Genomic DNA, 21,794 nt, shown 5'->3' with positions numbered 1-21,794 from the left:
ACGGCTTCTGAAGCGTGAACATCTGGTTTTATGTCATTGTAGTTTTTATTTTTGAAGTTTTGACCTAGCTAAACAAAACAAACCGAACACGTTCATTTGTGCTCCGGGGATTACGATGAATATTTCACTGTTTTAAACGCTAAACGATCAATAGATTATGAAGACAAAAATTACTGGCAGACGTATTCATATTAATTTCAGGTTTTCTGTTAATCACTCAACACAACATTTTAAGTACATTTTTGCCTAAAAAACAATAAAATCAATTCTCGAGAATAAAAACGGACAAAAACAATACAATACAATATTCCTTTTCTTTTTATTCTGTAATAATTAAAGCCGTTTCTGCAGCTGTTTCTACCAGAATTTACCAAACTAGATTTATTCTTAATATTTAAAGAGAAACAACTGAAAACTCATTATTTTGTAAAAACATTTTACTCTTAAATATTCCTGATGTTCAGCGATTTTTTTTTTTAAGACTGTTATTATTAACAAAACAACAGCAGCACCTTTAGACGTGTAGTTTGACGTATTTGTAACTGATAAGTTGTTAATTATTCTGACATTTTAGTTTCGGTTCATTTTTAAATAATAAACAATGATGTCACATGTGAAGACGTTTCATGATTTTTATTAGAAAACTCATTGAAACTACAAACTTAATAAAAGTCAGGCTTCATCGAGGAAAAATACCAAATGTAGCCTCAACGAAGTCGCACGAAACATTTATGTAAAAGTCAGAAAATGACCAAAATCCAGTTTCACTGCAACAAATTAAACCGTGTTGTGTAATGACGGCTGCTGCCACCTGGGGGCGACAAAAACAACAACTAATTCATAACGCTGGAATGATACGTAAAAATAATATTAGCTGAAATTAAAACAAAAAATATCAATCAATACCTTTTATTTATTGATTTAATTATCTGTTATTTTTTATCTCAGCTTTTATATTTATATTTTAATTTCAACATTTATTGTATAAAAATGTCTCCGGTCCCCGTCTTCTTCGTCTGTCTCTCGTCTCTTCTTCTGTCGTTTTTTTATCTCCCATCATAGTCTCTGTCTCTCCGTCTGTCCATCTCTCGTCTTCTATCGCTGTGTTGTCTGTCTGTCTCTCTGCCCGTCTCTCTCCTCCTGTCCATCTCCCTGTCCTGATTCCTCCTCCTGTCTTCATCCCTGTCCGTCTCTCGTCTCCTCTCCTCCTCTCCCCGGAGTCTCTCATTGTCTCTCGCCCTCTGTCCGTTGTGCTGTCCTCCAGGCGGCGCCCCCCTCTGGTTGTACTTGTCGTAGGCGGTGTCCTCCTTCTCCTCTTTGACCCTAAAGGCAGCGGCAGGAGGAGGAGGAGGTGAGGAAGAGGCCGCCCGGCTACTCCTCTCCTTCTCAGCCTTCTTCTTTTCCTTCTTCTCTTTCTTCTCTTTCTTCTTCTTCTTCTTCTCTTTCTTGTCTGAGATCAAAGAGACGTAAAATAAAAGGTCCATCTCATCTGGCCTCAGGTGTGATGTAAGACAACAGGAAGTGACCTCACCTTTTTTGGGCTTCTTCATCGGTATGGTGTACTGCTCGTCTTCCTCTGAGGAAGAGGAGGAGTCGAGAGGTTTAGGAGCGCAGCCGTCCTCCCTCAGATGCTTCGTGACATCGTCGATGTCCTCGTGGTCTTTGGGCGGACGGTAGTCTTTAACGTGGTCCACTCGAATCGTCCGACCTTTAATCTGACGGGAAAAAGAAAACAAACTACGAATCACTCAAGGAAATATCGGAAATTAAATTAATCTGTAGGTCCTGTCTCTGCCTGTAGAGGACAGTGTTCCTGTAGTTCCTGTCTCTGCCTGTAGAGGACAGTGTTCCTGTAGTTCCTGTCTCTGCCTGTAGAGGACAGTGTTCCTGTAGTTCCTGTCTCTGCCTGTAGAGGACAGTGTTCCTGTAGTTCCTGACTCTGCCTGTAGAGGACAGTGTTCCTGTAGTTCCTGTCTCTGCCTGTAGAGGACAGTGTTCCTGTAGTTCCTGTCTCTGCCTGTAGAGGACAGTGTTCCTGTAGTTCCTGTCTCTGCCTGTAGAGGACAGTGTTCCTGTAGTTCCTGACTCTGCCTGTAGGGGGCAGTGTTGCGTGTCGTCTCACCTTGATGCCATTGAAGTTGTCCACAGCGAGGACAGTACTCCTCTGGTCTTCGTAGCAGACGAAGCAAAATCCTTTGGACTTTCCCGTCTTCTTGTCTCTCACCAGGTTGATGTTGACGATCTCTCCGTACCTGACGTGAAATAAAGATTGTTCGTACGTATGTCTGACGTGTTTTTAATGAGCGACGATAACATTACGTACTGGGAGAAGACGCAGATGAGGTCGCCTTCGGTCAGCTCGTACGGAAAACCTCCTGCAGGAGACAAACAGCGGTCAGACGGACGAAGTACCGACTCGACTCTCCGGACGGTAGTTTTAGTTTTCCATCGTCTGTGGACGGACCTGGTGTTCAGTTCTTTATCTGTACCACCGTCGCCGAGGTTTCAAGATCGCTACGTATTCTTTATTAACACTTTTTTCTTTTTGTTAGAAAGAAGTCACATAGGAGGAGGAAGAGGAAGAAGAGGAGGAGTGGAGGAGGAGGAAGAGGAGAGGGAGGAGGAGTGGAGGAGGAGGAAGAGGAGAGGGAGGAGGAGGAAGAGGAGAGGGAGGAGGAGTGGAGGAGGAGGAAGAGGAGAGGGAGGAGGAGGAAGAGGAAGAGGAGGAGGAGGAGGAAGAGGAGAGGGAGGAGGAGGAAGAGGAAGAGGAGGAGGAGGAGGAGGAGGAAGAGGAGAGGGAGGAGGAGGAAGAGGAAGAAGAGGAGGAGGAGGAGTGGAGGAGGAGGAAGAGGAGAGGGAGGAGGAGGAAGAGGAAGAAGAGGAGGAGGAGGAGTGGAGGAGGAGGAAGAGGAGGAGGAGGAGGGGTGGAGGAGGAGGAAGAAGAGGAAGAAGAGGAGGAGGAGTGGAGGAGGAGGAGCGGAGTAGTGTGAGTGAATCTAGGAGGTTAAAGTGGAGCTGCTGTATTCTGGATGAGCTGCAGAGGTCAGATGGTACTAACAGGTAGACCTGCTGGACTCCTCCTCCGCATTCTGATGGAACCTTCAGTAGAACCCGGTGGAACCCGGTCAGTCAGTCAAACTCACCGATGAAGATCCAGGCGCTCTCTTTGTACTCGGTGTGCCAGGAAACCGAGTCGTTGATCCCGAGGTCGGCCTCGCGCTCGTTCAGCTCGTTGATCAACTTCACCTTCGTCAGCGGACTGAAAACACACGACGGAACGTTTCATCAGAACCGATGTTCCTCTGCAGTTTATCAACACATACAGTTCTGTATAAAGGGACCCGGTTCCCTCCCGGAACCTACGGTATCATTTAATTACGAGATATTCAGGGTTTCATTCTTGAGCTGCTTTATTATTTAACTCAGAATGTTTTGTTCCGTCCAGTTCGACGTGTGTTCACGTAAATCTGTCTCATCAGCGAAGCCGTTACGAGTTCTGGAAGATTCAGCAGAGAGGAAGTATTTACAAGTTAAAACAAAGCGGCCCGAGTGTTGAACCCTGAGGGACGCCACGGGTCACAAACATGGTTTATATTTCTACAACGTAGTTCCTCCTTTCTGGAATAAATAAGAGAAACATGAGGAAGTATTAAAAAGGCTTCGATGGAAAACAACAGACATTTTCTGGGAGTTTGTTTCAGACTTGTGGAGGCAGAACGCTGTTTTAGGTTTTGTGTGTGTCGGAAGACTAAAACTGAACATCTCCGGTGAAACGTAAAGATTGAAGACTTCTTCTGCAGTTTTAAACTGAATCCGCCGGAAACGGACAGAAAAACGAGGCTCTTCCGTTTAAAGTGGCCGCGAAGCAGGAAAGCAATAATTTTAATGTAAATGTACTCTGATCGGTGTCAACAGCTGCTCCGTGTTCACACTGACGTCAGAGTTCATGATTAATGAACGACGTCGACTGGCCGATAAAAGAAAACAGTTAAACTGTCAGAGGCTGCTAGCACCAGCTAGCATGTTAGCGTACATCAGAAAACGAATAAATTCCGATCAGTCAACATAAACCCACGTGACTCGTTTAATCCGAGAAGATTTACTTACTTCATGATGAACAAGTTGGAACAGACACCGATGCTGTGGCGGAAACTGTCGCCCTCACGACGTTAATCACTTCCGTTTGACTTCCCGCCTCTTCTGCCGCCTAATGTTTGGATGTCGTTACTACACGCTCATTGACGTGACTATACAGCTAAACGGGTGACGTTATTAATATGTATGCAGCTGTATATTAACAGAATGACCGCAGAGCTGTTTAGCAGCTAATTAGTGTGTAAAATCTTCTGTATTTCCGTTGAGTACAGAAACGTTACCGCCCGGCCAGCAGGCGGCGCTGTGACGTCACCGCCCGGCCAGCAGGCGGCGCTGTGACGTCACCAGCTCACTACTGACCCGGGTTGTAAACACGAGCCTGTCAGTTACGGAGGCCGGTAGATCAAATTATTAACAAACTATGTACTTTTAATTAAAGCTTCTAACCCTTTGAGTTCATTTCCCTTGGTCAATGATGAGCAGCTCGTCCTAATTTTTTCTGCCTTAAAAGTTTAAATGTGCTAAATTAGCTCATTTTAACGTCCAGTTAGCCGAGTTAGCCATGCTACCATTACAACTAAATTTGCTTCAACTTACTTTCATGGCTTTTGTAACAAAATAGAAAAATAGACCAACACTTTCAGTGCTTTGCATCCGTTGTACTGCTCTCCTCCTGCAGGTAAGTAAAGACGTGATTGTTATCGATGACAGCTTCATTATATGTGCGTTAAATGCTCATTTCTCTGCTCAGACTTGGAGGCTGAACTCGCTCACAATTTCAGTCCATTTAAAGTATTTTTGCTAGTTTTCACGTCCAGTTAGCGTGTTAAAGACACGTTCAATAATTCCTGTGATTTGACTGCAACTGGAAATAAATTCGGCATTAGATGAAGGAGACTTTGCTGATCACAGCTGGTTTTAAAGCGATTTAAAGTGATGCCACTGTCCTAATCTCAGCTGGAACATCTCCGGGAAGTGAAGCTGATAAACTGCAGTTACCATGGTGACTGCAGGATGAAGGACTGGCGTTCATATGACATTTGAGTGGACTTTGATGGAAGCTGTTCCCAAACTAAAAAACAGAGCATGTTGATCTTAAATAGTGATTGACTATGAAACACCATACAGTGGACTGCAGTGACGTTTCAACCACTCAACCGTCTCTTCTTGTGTTTCAGCAGGATGATCTCTCAGGTGTTCATCCTGTCGTCGAAGGGCGACCACCTCCTCTCCAAAGACTGTATCTTCTCAGAGCTCCAACACACTCTGCTCACACCCGTTTTGTTTCTGCAGAAGAAAAAATCCTGCCAGTTCTGTTTCACTTCCTGTTTGTCTCTGTTCTCGTCTGTATGAAAGTCAACCTTGACCTCGGCGTCAGTCCGCGGAGAAGCAGGCGGTGACGTCGTCAGCGTTTTCTACGAGAAGGTCACAGCACTGACCGGAGACCAGCCTCCGGTCGTCATGGTAACCCTACGATATCCGTGTGTGTGTTCGTCGTCGTTCACCTGCAGTTTCACTGTCTCTGAACTCAGTTTTACATTTATTTTCTAAATTCCTCATATTTAACGTCTTTCGTAGTTTGAAACTGAGAAACTTGTGATTTACTTTCATGCATGACCGTTAACGGTAACAGTTCTCCTGGACGACAGCAGGACCTCAAACGCATCGTCTGTCCTGTGTTGTGTTCAGAGTCACAAAGATCTTCACTTCGTCCACGTCCGGCAGGGAGGACTCTACTGGGTCGCCGCGACGACGGCCGACGCTTCACCGTTCACTGCCATCGAGTTCCTGAACAGGTCGGTGGTCTTCGGGAACCTGAAAGATCCTCCGTGTTCACATGTTCTCAAGTAACGTGTCCGCGATTAAAGTGTTCTCGAGTAACATGTGCACCAGTAACATGTGCACCAGTAACATGTGCACCAGTAACATGTTCACCAGTAACGTGTGCACCAGTAACGTGTTCACCAGTAACGTGTGCACCAGTAACGTGTTCACCAGTAACGTGTTCACCAGTGACAGATCAGATGAATGTACTGGTTCTGGTTCCACTGGGCTGATATCAGCCTCCTCTGATAGCTGTAATCCAGAACCTTCTACTTTCTGTTGGATCTGTGACGGTTCTGTTGGATCTGTGACATCACCTGTGTTCCAGGCTGACAGCTCTGGTTAAAGATTACTGTGGTAGCCTGTCGGAGAAGTCGGTGCAGATGAACTTTGCCCTCATTTACGAGCTGCTGGACGAAGTGGTGGTGAGTCTCCCTGCTGCCCCCTCGTGACAGCTGATGGTATTGGATCAGTGTTTTAGTGGCGGGAACACAGAATTGTATCTGATTAAACATAATAATTATCATAATTGTGTCAAACATCATCGATCAACCAGATATTAGCTTCTTGTTAGTCTCATTGTTTATATCTCTGTCTGTCTGTCTGTCTGTCTGTTTATCTCACTGTCTGTCTGTTTATCTCACTGTCTGTCTGTTTATCTGTCTGTCTGTCTGCCTTTGCAGGACTACGGTTACATCCAGACGACATCCTCTGACGTCCTGAAGAACTTCATCCAGACTGAAGCTGTTTCGTCCCGACCGTTCAGCCTGTTTGACCTCAGCAACGTGGGACTGGTACAGAGACACAAACAACAACAACACCAACAACAACACCCTGACCTGACTGTAGTTCCTGCTGTGTGAACAGAACAATGCTCCTCATGCAGATGTGACTGTGTTCCTGTAGAAGTGGACTGCTGCTGTTTATGTTTACTCTAATGTTGTTGTTGTTGTTGTTGTCAGTTCGGAGCAGAGACCCAGCAGAGTAAAGTGGCTCCGAGTTCTGCAGCCAGCAGACCGATCCAGTCCAGCAGAGAGCAGGTAACACTCTATTTATTAGTAGTAAATAGTCTGATCCCAGCGGGACCCATTCCAGTAAATAGTCTGACTCCCCGTGTGTTTTTTCCAGGGAGGGCGGAGCGAGATATTTGTGGACGTGATCGAGAGGATGTCGGTGGTCATTGGCTCCAACGTGAGTCATCAGCATGACGGCTCCATAACAGACATGTTACCGAGGAGGATTCTGGTTCTGGTTCTCCTGTTTTATTAGAACTGGTCCTCCTGTTTTATTAGAACCGGTCCTCCTGTTTTATTACAACCCGGTCCTCCTGTTTTATTAGAACCAGTCCTCCTGTTTTATTAGAACCGGTCCTCCTGTTTTATTAGAACCGGTCCTCTTGGTTTATTAGAACCGGTCCTCCTGGTTTATTAGAACCCGGTCCTCCAGAGTCCAATAGCAGAATAAAGTTGTGGTCTGTCCTACAGGGACTTGTGATGAAGGCTGATGTGGAAGGAGAGATCAGAGTGAAGTGTTACATGCCGAGCTGCTCAGGTGAGATTTAAAACCTCCCAAAGAAAACAGGAAGAGTCTCCATGGTCCTGAAACCTGGACCTGCACTGGACCTGGACCTGACCTGACCTGACCTGACCTGACCTGACCTGACCTGACCTGACCTGACCTGGAACTGGAACTGGACCAGACCTGGACCTGGACCTGACCTGGAACTGGAATCTGAACTGGAACTGGACTGGACCTGGACCTGACCTGGACCTGGAACTGGAACTGCACTAGACCTGGACTAGACCTAGACCTGTTGGATCAGTCTGGTCCTCGCAGGTCCAGACATGTCTGAAGTGTCTCTAACAGCTGTCATCCTTCAGAGATGCGGATCGGACTGAACGAAGAGTTCAGCATCGGAAAGTCTCAGCTGAGAGGTACACACAAGTACACACCTACACACACCTACACACAACTACACACAACTACACACAACTACACACACCTACACACAACTACACACAACTACACACACTTACACACACCTACACACACCTACACACACTTACACACAACTACACACAACTACACACACCTACACACAACTACACACACCTACACACACCTACACACAACTACACACAACTACACACACCTACACACACCTACACACACCTACACACAACTACACACACCTACACACAACTACACACAACTACACACACTTACACACACCTACACACACCTACACACAACTACACACAACTACACACACTTACACACACCTACACACACTTACACACAACTACACACACTTACACACACCTACACACACCTACACACAACCACACACCTACACACACCTACACACACTTACACACAACTACACACAACTACACACACCTACACACAACTACACACACCTACACACACCTACACACAACTACACACAACTACACACACCTACACACACCTACACACACCTACACACAACTACACACACCTACACACAACTACACACAACTACACACACTTACACACACCTACACACACCTACACACAACTACACACAACTACACACACTTACACACACCTACACACACTTACACACAACTACACACAACTACACACACCTACACACACCTACACACAACTACACACACCTACACACACCTACACACACTTACACACAACCACACACCTACACACACCTACACACATCTACACACAACTGCACACACTTACACACACTTACACACATCTACACACAACTGCACACACACACACTTACACACACCTACACACACCTACACACACTTACACACACTTACACCCAACTACACACATCTACACACATCTACACACAACACTACACACAGCCACACACACAGCTACACATATATGTAAACAAATCTTTGCATCAGGTGTCAAAGGTCCCTGCAGAACGAGTCCTCATGTCTCATGTCTTTGTCCTCCTCCAGGTTATGGAGCAGCTGTGAGGGTTGATGAGTGCAGCTTCCACCAGGCAGTCCGACTGGACGAGTTCGACAGCAACCGCATCCTCCGACTGTGTCCCAGTCAGGGAGAGGTGACCTCACCCCACCTCACCCTATCTCACCCTACCTCACCCTATCTCACCCTACCTCACCCTACCTCACCCTACCTCACCCTATCTCACCCTACCTCACCCTACCTCACCCTACCTCACCCTATCTAACCCTACCACCTCACCCTATCTAACCCTACCACCTCACCCTATCTAACCCTACCACCTCACCCTACCTCACCCTATCTAACCCTACCACCTCACCCTATCTAACCCTACCACCTCACCCTACCTCACCCTATCTAACCCTACCACCTCACCCCACCTCACCCTACCTCACCCTATCTCACCCTATCTAACCCTACCTCACCCTACCTCACCCTATCTAACCCTACCTCACCCTACCACCTCACCCTACCTCACTCTACCTCACCCTACCTCACCCTATCTCATCTCCTCTCCCCTCATCTAATCTCATTTTATCTCATCTTATCTCTCCTCCACCTCCTCACCCTCCTCCTCCTCCTCCTCACCTCGTGTTGCAGCAAACAGTGATGCAGTACCAGCTGAGTGACGACCTTCCTTCAGCGCCTCCTTTCCGTCTCTTCCCGACGGTGGAGAGGGACAGCGGAGGACGGTGAGAGGACATTCGACACGTCACCACACAGCAGCCTCACTGCTCCTCTTCTCCTTTTGCTTTGAAACTCACTTCTTTATTAGTTATTTCTCTGTCTAATGTTAGTGGATGATTTTTCAAGATAAAACTCGTGTGAATTTGTTTAGAAAAGTTCTGTATGAAGTTAATTTATGTATTATTGATCAGTATCGTGATCAGAACATGACTCAGCTGATGTTTTTCCTGTCTGCAGGCTGCTCATGTACATGAAGCTGCGCTGTGATCTGCCACCAAAGAGGTCGGTCCTTATTTCATCTGCAGGAGTTAAATCATCTCATCAGACTTTATTTACTTTATTTACAGACTTTTGTTTAGTTTTAGAACCCGTTTCAACTGTTTACAATTTTACTGAGAATATTTCTGTTCACGTGAAGTCAACTGTCCTTCCTTACTTCCTTCATTCCTTCCTTCCTTCATTCCTTCCTTCCGTCCGTCCTTAGGATTAGTGGATGACAGGGATGATGAGGATGAATAAAATAATGATGGTGATGATGTTATTGTTGTTGTCAGTGCAGTAATGATGATGATGATTATGTCATTGTGTGTGTGTGTGTGTGTGTGTGTGTATGTGTGTGTGTGCAGCGCTGCCATCAACGTGAGCACCACAGTTCCTGTCCCTAAAGGCTCTGTGAGGTGAGACGCTCCCATTCAAATGTTGTGTTTGTCTGACCCGCTCCGACCCGTTCATGGTGTCTTCTGTGTCCTCGGTGTCCTCTGTGTTCACGGTGTCCTCTGTGTCCTCGGTGTCCTCTGTGTTCATGGTGTCCTCGGTGTTCACGGTGTCCTCGGTGTTCACGGTGTCCTCTGTGTCCACGGTGTCCTCGGTGTTTACGGTGTCCACGGTGTTCACGGTGTCCTCGGTGTCCTCGGTGTTGAGATCAGTGTGGTGGAACATGAAGGTTCATCAGCTGAAAGCTTCGTCAGGATTATCTATCAAATCTATCACATCTTTCAAATCCTGTCTGAGAGCGTCTCTGCTCCTCATCTCTGTAGAGCAGGGACACGTGAACCCCGACGACCCTGAACGCCTCACAGGTCACCTGCTGCCTCTCACCTGTGTGAGGAGTGTGAAGTACATCTATCTATATCTACATCTATATCTATATCTACATCTGTATCTATATCTATCTATATCTACATCTGTATCATATCTACATCTACATCTATATCTATCTATATCTACATCTGTATCTATATCTATCTATATCTACATCTGTATCATATCTACATCTACATCTATATCTATCTATATCTACATCTACATCAACATCTACATCTGTATCTATATCTACATCTATCTACATCTACATCTGTATCTATATCTACATCTATATATATCTACATGTGTATCTATATCTATCTATATCTACATCTATATATATATATAGATATATGTATCTACATATATATCTATCGATATCTACATCTGTATCTATAGCTACATCTACATCTATATCTATCTATATCTACATCTGTATCTACATCTATCTATATCTACATCTGTATCTATATCTACATCTGTATCTACATCTACATCTGTATCTATATCTATCTATATCTACGTCTGTATCTATATCTATCTACATCTACATCTGTATCTGTATCTATCTACATCTGTATCTATCTATATCTACATCTGTATCTACCATGCCTTGCAAAAGTATTGACCCCCCCTTGGCGTTTTTCCTATTTTGTTGCCTTACAACTTGGAATTAAAATTGATCTTTATTTGGATTTCATGTAATGGACATACACAAAATAGTCCAAATTGGTGAAGTGAAATGAAAAAAAATAACTTGTTTCAAAAAAATTCTAAAAAATAAATCACGGAAAAGTGGTGCGTGCATATGTATTCACCCCCTTTGCTATTAAGCCTCTAAATAAGATCTGGTGCAACCAACTACCTTCAGAAGTCACGTAATTAGTTAAGTAAAGTCCACCTGTGTGCAATCTAAGTGTCACATGATCTCAGTATATACAGTGGGTACAGAAAGTATTCAGACCCCTTTACATTTTTCACTCTTTGTTTCATTGCAGCCATTTGCTAAAATCAAAAAAGTTCATTTTATTTCTCATTAATGTACACTCAGCACCCCATCTTGACAGAAAAAAACAGAAATGTAGAAATTTGTGCAAATTTATTAAAAAAGAAAAACTGAAATATCACATGGTCATAAGTATTCAGACCCTTTGCTGTGACACTCATATTTAACTCACATGCTGTCCATTTCTTCTGATCCTCCTTGAGATGGTTCTACTCCTTCATCGGAGTCCAGCTGTGTTTAATTAAACTGATTGGACTTGATTAGGAAAGGCACACACCTGTCTATATAAGACCTTACAGCTCACAGTGCATGTCAGAGCAAATGAGAATCATGAGGTCGAAGGAACTGTCCAAGGAGCTCAGAGACAGAATTGTGGCAAGGCACAGATCTGGCCAAGGTTACAAAATAATTTCTGCAGCACTCAAGGTTCCTAAGAGCACAGTGGCCTCCATAATCCTTAAATGGAAGAAGTTTGGGACGACCAGAACTCTTCCTAGACCTGGCCGTCCAGCCAAACTGAGCAATCGTGGGAGAAGAGCCTTGATGAGAGAGGTAAAGAAGAACCCAAAGATCACTGTGGCTGAGCTCCAGAGATGCAGTAGGGAGATGGGAGAAAGTTCCACAAAGTCAACTATCACTGCAGCCCTCCACCAGTCGGGGCTTTATGGCAGAGTGGCCCGACGGAAGCCTCTCCTCAGTGCAAGACATATGAAAGCCCGCATAGAGTTTGCCAAAAAACACATGAAGGACTCCCAGACTATGAGAAATAAGATTCTCTGGTCTGATGAGACCAAGATTGAACTTTTTGGCGTTAATTCTAAGCGGTATGTGTGGAGAAAACCAGGCACTGCTCATCACCTGCCCAATACAATCCCAACAGTGAAACATGGTGGTGGCAGCATCATGCTATGGGGGTGTTTTTCAGCTGCAGGGACAGGACGACCGGTTGCAATTGAAGGAAAGATGAATGCGGCCAAGTACAGAGATATCCTGGAAGAAAACCTCTTCCAGAGTGCTCTGGACCTCAGACTGGGCCGAAGGTTCACCTTCCAACAAGACAATGACCCAAAGCACACAGCTAAAATAACAAAGGAGTGGCTTCGGAACAACTCTGTGACCATTCTTGACTGGCCCAGCCAGAGCCCTGACCTAAACCCAATTGAGCATCTCTGGAGAGACCTGAAAATGGCTGTCCACCAACGTTCACCATCCAACCTGACGGAACTGGAGAGGATCTGCAAGGAAGAATGGCAGAGGATCCCCAAATCCAGGTGTGAAAAGCTTGTTGCATCATTCCCGAGAAGACTCATGGCTGTACTAGCTCAAAAGGGTGCTTCTACTCAATACTGAGCAAAGGGTCTGAATACTTATGACCATGTGATATTTCAGTTTTTCTTTTTTAATAAATTTGCACAAATTTCTACATTTCTGTTTTTTTCTGTCAACATGGGGTGCTTAGTGTACATTAATGAGAAATAAAATGAACTTTTTTGATTTTAGCAAATGGCTGCAATGAAACAAAGAGTGAAAAATGTAAAGGGGTCTGAATACTTTCCGTACCCACTGTATATACACCTGTTCTGAAAGGCCCCACAGTCTACAACACCACCAAGCAAGGGGCACCATGAAGACCAAGGAGCTCTCCAAACAGGTCAGGGACAAAGTTGTGGAGAAGTACAGATCAGGGTTGGGTTATAAAAAAATATCCAAAACTTTGAACATCCCACGGAGCACCATTAAAGCCATTATTAAAAAATGGAAAGAATATGGCACCACAACAAACCTGGCAAGAGAGGGCCGCCCACCAAAACTCACGGACCAGGCAAGGAGGGCATTAATCAGAGAGGCAACAAAGAGACCAAAGATAACCCTGAAGGAGCTGCAAAGCTCCACAGCGGAGATTGGAGTTTCTGTCCATAGGACCACTTTAAGCCGTACACTCCACAGAGCTGGGCTTTACGGAAGAGTGGCCAGAAAAAAGCCATTGCTTAAAAAAAAAAAAAATAAGCAAACACGTTTGGTGTTCGCCAAAAGGCATGTGGGAGACTCCCCAAACATATGGAAGAAGGTACTCTGGTCAGATGAGACTAAAATTGAGCTTTTTGGCCATCAAGGAAAACGCTATGTCTGGCGCAAACCCAACACCTCTCATCACCCCGAGAGCACCATCCCCACAGTGAAGCATGGTGGTGGCAGCATCATGCTGTGGGGATGTTTTTCATCAGCAGGGACTGGGAAACTGGTCAGAATTGAAGGAATGATGGATGGCGCTAAATACAGGGAAATTCTTGAGGGAAACCTGTTTCAGTCTTCCAGAGATTTGAGACTGGGACGGAGGTTCACCTTCCAGCAGGACAATGACCCTAAGCACACTGCTAAAGCAACACTCGAGTGGTTTAAGGGGAAACATTTAAATGTCTTGGAATGGCCTAGTCAAAGCCCAGACCTCAATCCAATTGAGAATCTGTGGTATGACTTAAAGATTGCTGTACACCAGCGGAACCCATCCAACTTGAAGGAGCTGGAGCAGTTTTGCCTTGAAGAATGGGCAAAAATCCCAGTGGCTAGATGTGCCAAGCTTATAGATACATACCCCAAGAGACTTGCAGCTGTAATTGCTGCAAAAGGGGGCTCTACAAAGGGGGGGGGGGGGGGTGAATAGTTATGCACGCTCAAGTTTTCTGTTTTTTTGTCTTATTTCTTGTTTGTTTCACAATAAAACATATTTTGCATCTTCAAAGTGGTAGGCATGTTGTGTAAATCAAATGATACAACCCCCCCCCCCCCCAAAAAAAATAAATAAATAAATAAATTTTAATTCCAGGTTGTAAGGCAACAAAAAAAGAAATACGCCAAGAGGGGTTCAATACTTGTGCAAGGCACTGTATATCTATATCTATATCTATATCTACATCTGTATCTATCTATATCTGTATCTATATCTACATCTACATCTGTATCTATATCTATATCTACATCTATATCTACATCTGTATCTATATCTACATCTGTATCTATTTCTATCTATATCTACATCGGTATCTATCTATATCTGTATCTATATCTACATATGTATCTGTATCTACATCTGTATCTATATCTACATCTGTATCTATATCTATTTCTATCTACATCTGTATCTATCTATATCTGCATCTATCTATCTACATCTATATATCTGTATCTATCTATTTCTACATCTATCTATATCTACATCTGTATCTATATCTACATCTGTATCTATCTATATCTACATCTGTATCTACATCTATATATCTGTATCTACATCTATATATCTGTATCTATCTATATCTACATCTGTATCTATATCTATATCTGTATCTATCTATATATCTACATCTATATCTACATCTATATCTACATCTGTATCTGTATCTGTATCTACATCTATATATCTATATCTATATATCTACATCTATATATCTGTATCTATCTATATCTACATCTGTATCTATATCTGTATCTATCTATATCTACATCTGTATCTGTATCTACATGTATATATCTGTATCTATCTATATCTACATCTGTATCTATCTATATCTACATTTGTATCTATATCTACATCTGTATCTACATCTATATATCTGTATCTATCTATATCTACATCTATATGTACATCTATATCTACATCTGTATCTGTATCTACATCTATATATCTATATCTATTTATCTACATCTATATATCTGTATCTATCTATATCTACATCTGTATCTATCTATATATATATCTATATCTGTATCTCTATCTACATCTGTATCTACATCTATATATCTGTATCTATCTATATCTACATCTATATCTGTATCTATCTATATCTACATCTATGTCTATATCTGTATCTACATCTATATATCTGTATCTATATCTACATCTATATCTGTATCTATCTATATCTACATCTATATCTATATCTGTATCTACATCTATATATCTGTATCTATCTATATCTACATCTGTATCTGTATCTACATCTATATATCTGTATCTATCTATATCTGCATCTGTATCTATATCTATATCTGTATCTGTATCTATGTATATATCTACATCTGCATCTATATCTATATATATATCTATATCTGTATCTATATCTACATCTGTATCTACATCTATATATCTGTATCTATCTATATCTGTATCTGTATCTACATCCATATATCTGTATCTATCTATATCTATATCTACATCTGTATCTACATCTATATATCTGTATCTATCTATATCTATATCTACATCTATATATCTGTATCTATCTATATCTATATCTGTATCTGTATCTACATCTATATATCTGTATCTATCTATATCTACATCTGTATCTATATCTATATATCTATATCTGTATCTATCTATATCTACATCTGTATCTGTATCTACATGTATATATCTGTATCTATCTATATCTACATCTGTATCTATCTATATCTACATTTGTATCTATATCTACATCTGTATCTACATCTATATATCTGTATCTATCTGTATCTATCTATATCTACATCTATATCTATATCTACATCTGTATCTGTATCTACATCTATATATCTATATCTATATATCTGTATCTATCTATATCTACATCTGTATCTATATATATATATATATATCTATATCTGTATCTCTATCTACATCTGTATCTACATCTATATATCTGTATCTATCTATATCTACATCTATATCTGTATCTATCTATATCTACATCTATATCTGTATCTACATCTATATACTGTATCTGTATCTATCTATATCTACATCTGTATCTATATCTATATCTGTATCTGTATCTATGTATATATCTACATCTGTATCTATATCTATATATATATATATATATCTGTATCTATATCTACATCTACATCTGTATCTACATCTATATATCTGTATCTATCTATATCTACATCTGTATCTGTATCTACATCCATATATCTGTATCTATCTATATCTATATCTGTATCTACATCTATATATCTGTATCTATCTATATCTGTATCTGTATCTACATCTATATATCTGTATCTATCTATATCTATATCTACATCTGTATCTACATCTACATCTATATATCTGTATCTATCTATATCTATATCTGTATCTACATCTATATATCTGTATCTATCTATATCTATATCTGTATCTACAACTATATATCTGTATCTATCTATATCTATATCTATATATCTGTATCTATCTATATCTGTATCTGTATCTACATCTATATATCTGTATCTATATCTATATCTATATCTATATCTGTATCTACATCACATCTATATATCTGTATCTATCTATATCTACATCTATATATCTGTATCTATCAATATCTATATCTGTATCTGTATCTACATCTATATATCTGTATCTATCTATATCTATATCTACATCTATATATCTGTATCTATCTATATCTATATCTGTATCTGTATCTACATCTATATATCTGTATCTATCTATATCTATATCTATATCTACATCTATATATCTGTATCTATCTATATCTATATCTGTATCTACATCTATATATCTGTATCTATCTATATCTATATCTACATCTATATATCTGTATCTATCTATATCTATATCTATATCTGTATCTGTATCTACATCTATATATCTGTATCTATCTATATCTGTATCTACATCTATATATCTGTATCTATCTATATCTATATCTACATCTATATATCTGTATCTATCTATATCTATATCTATATCTGTATCTGTATCTACATCTATATATCTGTATCTATCTATATCTATATCTGTATCTACATCTATATATCTGTATCTATCTATATCTATATCTACATCTATATATCTGTATCTATCTATATCTATATCTGTATCTGTATCTACATCTATATATCTGTATCTATCTATATCTATATCTACATCTATATATCTGTATCTATCTATATCTATATCTGTATCTGTATCTACATCTATATATCTGTATCTATCTATATCTATATCTACATCTATATATCTGTATCTATCTATATCTATATCTATATCTGTATCTGTATCTACATCTATATATCTGTATCTATCTATATCTATATCTGTATCTACATCTATATATCTGTATCTATCTATATCTATATCTGTATCTACATCTATATATCTGTATCTATCTATATCTATATCTGTATCTACATCTATATATCTGTATCTATCTATATCTATATCTGTATCTGTATCTACATCTATATATCTGTATCTATCTATATCTATATCTGTATCTACATCTATATATCTGTATCTATCTATATCTATATCTACATCTATATATCTGTATCTATCTATATCTATATCTGTATCTGTATCTACATCTATATATCTGTATCTATCTATATCTATATCTATATCTACATCTATATATCTGTATCTATCTATATCTATATCTATATCTGTATCTGTATCTACATCTATATATCTGTATCTATCTATATCTATATCTGTATCTACATCTATATATCTGTATCTATCTATATCTATATCTGTATCTACATCTATATATCTGTATCTATCTATATCTATATCTGTATCTACATCTATATATCTGTATCTATCTATATCTATATCTGTATCTGTATCTACATCTATATATCTGTATCTATCTATATCTATATCTATATATCTGTATCTATCTATATCTGTATCTGTATCTACATCTATATATCTGTATCTATATCTATATCTATATCTGTATCTACATCACATCTATATATCTGTATCTATCTATATCTACATCTATATATCTGTATCTATCAATATCTATATCTGTATCTGTATCTACATCTATATATCTGTATCTATCTATATCTATATCTACATCTATATATCTGTATCTATCTATATCTATATCTGTATCTGTATCTACATCTATATATCTGTATCTATCTATATCTATATCTATATCTACATCTATATATCTGTATCTATCTATATCTATATCTGTATCTACATCTATATATCTGTATCTATCTATATCTATATCTACATCTATATATCTGTATCTATCTATATCTATATCTATATCTGTATCTGTATCTACATCTATATATCTGTATCTATCTATATCTGTATCTACATCTATATATCTGTATCTATCTATATCTATATCTGTATCTACATCTATATATCTGTATCTATATCTGTATCTGTATCTACATCTATATATCTGTATCTATCTATATCTATATCTGTATCTACATCTATATATCTGTATCTATCTATATCTATATCTACATCTATATATCTGTATCTATCTATATCTATATCTGTATCTGTATCTACATCTATATATCTGTATCTATCTATATCTATATCTATATCTACATCTATATATCTGTATCTATCTATATCTATATCTGTATCTGTATCTACATCTATATATCTGTATCTATCTATATCTATATCTATATCTATATCTGTATCTGTATCTACATCTATATATCTGTATCTATCTATATCTATATCTGTATCTACATCTATATATCTGTATCTATCTATATCTATATCTGTATCTACATCTATATATCTGTATCTATCTATATCTATATCTGTATCTACATCTATATATCTGTATCTATCTATATCTATATCTGTATCTGTATCTACATCTATATATCTGTATCTATCTATATCTATATCTGTATCTACATCTATATATCTGTATCTATCTATATCTATATCTACATCTATATATCTGTATCTATCTATATCTATATCTATATCTGTATCTGTATCTACATCTATATATCTGTATCTATCTATATCTATATCTATATCTACATCTATATATCTGTATCTATCTATATCTATATCTGTATCTGTATCTACATCTATATATCTGTATCTATCTATATCTATATCTACATCTATATATCTGTATCTATCTATATCTGTATCTGTATCTACATCTATATATCTGTATCTATCTATATCTATATCTGTATCTACATCTATATATCTGTATCTATCTATATCTATATCTACATCTATATATCTGTATCTATCTATATCTGTATCTGTATCTACATCTATATATCTGTATCTATCTATATCTATATCTGTATCTACATCTATATATCTGTATCTATCTATATCTATATCTGTATCTACATCTATATATCTGTATCTATCTATATCTATATCTGTATCTACATCTATATATCTGTATCTATCTATATCTATATCTGTATCTACATCTATATATCTGTATCTATCTATATCTATATCTACATCTATATATCTGTATCTGTATCTACATCTATATATCTGTATCTGTATCTGTCGGTTCAGTCTGTCTCAGGAGCTCAGCAGTCCGGATCAGAGCGCCGAGCTGCAGCCTCAGAACCGAGCCGTCGTGTGGACGATCCCGCGCTTCACCGGAGGGACGCAGCTGTCCGCCCTCTTCAAGGTGACTCAGCGTCGTCTTCAACACACACACTCAGGACTTCCTGTTTCTACGGTCATGAACATGTCAGCCACGTTTCTAACATTTCATACCGCAGTTACACACAAACATCCTGTAACCTGCAGCATCTTACACAACACGTCTTCACTAGAAGTTCTGCTGAAAGTACCAAATGAACCTTTCAAAATAAAACCTGCTTCAGCAACAAAAGTAAAACTCAGCAGCTCATCAAAACAAACCACACAACAGGAAGTGACGGGGTTTGTGGGAAATGTGGTCTAATGATGGGAATGAGGAACATGTTAATGTGTTTTCTCAACACTTCCAGCTGTAAAAGACTCAACTTTGTTTTAAAAAGCATTTAAAGCTCTTATTTTGACAGCAGATGTAGCCTTTGTGTCTTCCTGTAATGTGCAGCCTGATTTTAATCAGACAAAATTATTCAATTTGAATCCTCAACCAGCTGTTTTTGAAGAATCCCACAAGTTTACAGGAAGAAAAACCTTTAAACTCTGCAGCCGAAATATCTAATATTTTTGATCACAAAAAACTAAAAAAGTTGGACATCCCCTCTCTTGTGGTTCTGGTTCCAGCTGGAGGTCCCCGGTCTCAGTTCAGCCTCCATGCTGGAGGTTGGCCCGGTCGGTCTGAGCTTCGAGCTGCCCAAGTTCACCGCCACGGGGCTGCAGATCCGCTTCCTGCGTCTGACGCCCGTCCAGCCCGGCCCGTCGCAGCGCTGGGTCCGATACGTCACCCACTCGGACTCCTACACCCTCCGGATATGAGCTTTTATTAACGTCCGGATCGGAGACGCCTGAGTTTCAGCATGCAGCAACGTGGGACACCTGACTGCGCAGTTTGTCCTTTCAGAATAAAGTACCTGTGGATGTTGTTTTGTTTACATTGAGCTGCCTTCTTGTGATTGTTTGTAAATAAATGTCAGGACACATTTCCTACTGATGTGATGTCATGTTTTCTGTTTGGAATATTTATCATATGAGCAGCTTCAGCTCTGAGATCTCAAATGTTGTTGAGAATAAAGTCACTTCGAAGTGATGAGTTAGCGGGATGACTTCTGCTCAGCGATCAGTTCCTCTTCTGTTTCAGGACTTCTGATTCTGTTATTGTTTGGTTTTAAAAGTTCACCTCACTGCTCTGCTGTGGAAACCTGCCGTCTCCTCTGAGCAGGACGCTCGCTGGTTTCAATGATGAAGATGATGAAGATGCAGGCAGTGAGAATGACTCCACCCTGATCACAGAGACAGGAAGCAGCTGAAGGAAAATATCCTGGAGAGAGAAAGGTTGTAGAAACCGGCTGCAGGTCTGGCGGGAGGTCAACTCTGCACTTCCTGTCAGTTTAATTTTGGTTCAAAAAGCTGATCACTACAGAGCAGCAGGAAGTGTTGGTGTAATACTTTCAGCACATTTCATATTCCTAAATATCAGACTCATTAATAAATATCAGACTCATGTCTGTACATTTGTTTTTTACAAATCTTTAAAAAAACAAAAAGCCCCCTGCTGGTGAGGGGCCCCCTGCTGGTGAGGGGCCCTCGGGGCCCCCTGCTGGTGAGGGGCCCTCGGGGCCCCCTGCTGGTGAGGGGCCCCCTGCTGGTGAGGGGCCCCCTGCTGGTGAGGGGCCCTCGGGGCCCCCTGCTGGTGAGGGG

At 40.1% G+C, this 21,794-nt stretch overlaps 2 protein-coding genes across 4 annotated transcripts; one reads left to right on the top strand and one right to left on the bottom strand.

Moving 5' to 3' along the window:
- Positions 1-618: 618 nt before the first annotated feature.
- Positions 619-4,209, bottom strand: rbmx2 (RNA binding motif protein X-linked 2). Of its 2 annotated transcripts, none has more exons than XM_069143971.1 (6): positions 4,108-4,209; positions 3,144-3,259; positions 2,324-2,375; positions 2,123-2,252; positions 1,532-1,715; positions 619-1,450 (listed from the first exon to the last, which is right to left on the bottom strand). In XM_069143971.1, the coding sequence occupies exons 1-6, from the start codon at positions 4,110-4,112 to the stop codon at positions 1,047-1,049; spliced, it is 891 nt and encodes a 296-aa protein (XP_069000072.1). In that variant the 5' UTR covers positions 4,113-4,209; the 3' UTR covers positions 619-1,046. The 2 variants fall into 2 exon arrangements, with proteins under 2 accessions (XP_069000072.1, XP_069000071.1); XM_069143970.1 differs by lacking the exon at positions 4,108-4,209 and adding an exon at positions 3,680-3,818.
- A 239-nt stretch (positions 4,210-4,448) lies between these two features.
- ap4m1 (adaptor related protein complex 4 subunit mu 1) lies at positions 4,449-21,087 on the top strand. 2 transcript variants are annotated; one of them, XM_069143969.1, is made up of 16 exons: positions 4,449-4,774; positions 5,277-5,335; positions 5,474-5,559; positions 5,785-5,891; positions 6,248-6,344; positions 6,603-6,713; positions 6,882-6,959; positions 7,048-7,110; positions 7,404-7,470; positions 7,800-7,853; positions 8,898-9,004; positions 9,508-9,599; positions 9,832-9,876; positions 10,221-10,271; positions 20,013-20,130; positions 20,721-21,087. In XM_069143969.1, exons 2-16 carry the CDS (start codon positions 5,278-5,280, stop codon positions 20,910-20,912), a joined length of 1,326 nt encoding a protein of 441 aa, XP_069000070.1. In that variant the 5' UTR covers positions 4,449-4,774; position 5,277; the 3' UTR covers positions 20,913-21,087. The 2 variants fall into 2 exon arrangements, with proteins under 2 accessions (XP_069000070.1, XP_069000069.1); XM_069143968.1 differs by having other exon boundaries at positions 5,274-5,335.
- Positions 21,088-21,794: the final 707 nt, after the last annotated feature.

Source organism: Embiotoca jacksoni, unplaced genomic scaffold (assembly GCF_022577435.1).
Source record: "Embiotoca jacksoni isolate LCO1_2020_lvr unplaced genomic scaffold, fEmbJac1.0.p SCAF_118, whole genome shotgun sequence".
Taxonomy (NCBI): domain Eukaryota; kingdom Metazoa; phylum Chordata; class Actinopteri; family Embiotocidae; genus Embiotoca; species Embiotoca jacksoni.
This window is presented reverse-complemented; position numbering and strand designations above follow the sequence as displayed.

What these genes read in the sequence shown, in the direction of transcription:
- rbmx2 (XM_069143970.1), bottom strand. Translation starts at nt 3,762, where the DNA reads ATGTTCAGTTTTAGTCTTCCGACACACACAAAACCTAAAACAGCGTTC. An exon ending in GAGCGCCTGGATCTTCATCG is followed by an intron (nt 2,376 to 3,143) that starts GTGAGTTTGACT and finishes TGTCTCCTGCAG; the next exon opens with GAGGTTTTCCGTACGAGCTG. An exon ending in CTCATCTGCGTCTTCTCCCA is followed by an intron (nt 2,253 to 2,323) that starts GTACGTAATGTT and finishes ATTTCACGTCAG; the next exon opens with GTACGGAGAGATCGTCAACA.
- ap4m1 (XM_069143969.1), top strand. Translation starts at nt 5,278, where the DNA reads ATGATCTCTCAGGTGTTCATCCTGTCGTCGAAGGGCGACCACCTCCTC. An exon ending in ACCAGCCTCCGGTCGTCATG is followed by an intron (nt 5,560 to 5,784) that starts GTAACCCTACGA and finishes TGTTGTGTTCAG; the next exon opens with AGTCACAAAGATCTTCACTT. An exon ending in GCCATCGAGTTCCTGAACAG is followed by an intron (nt 5,892 to 6,247) that starts GTCGGTGGTCTT and finishes CCTGTGTTCCAG; the next exon opens with GCTGACAGCTCTGGTTAAAG.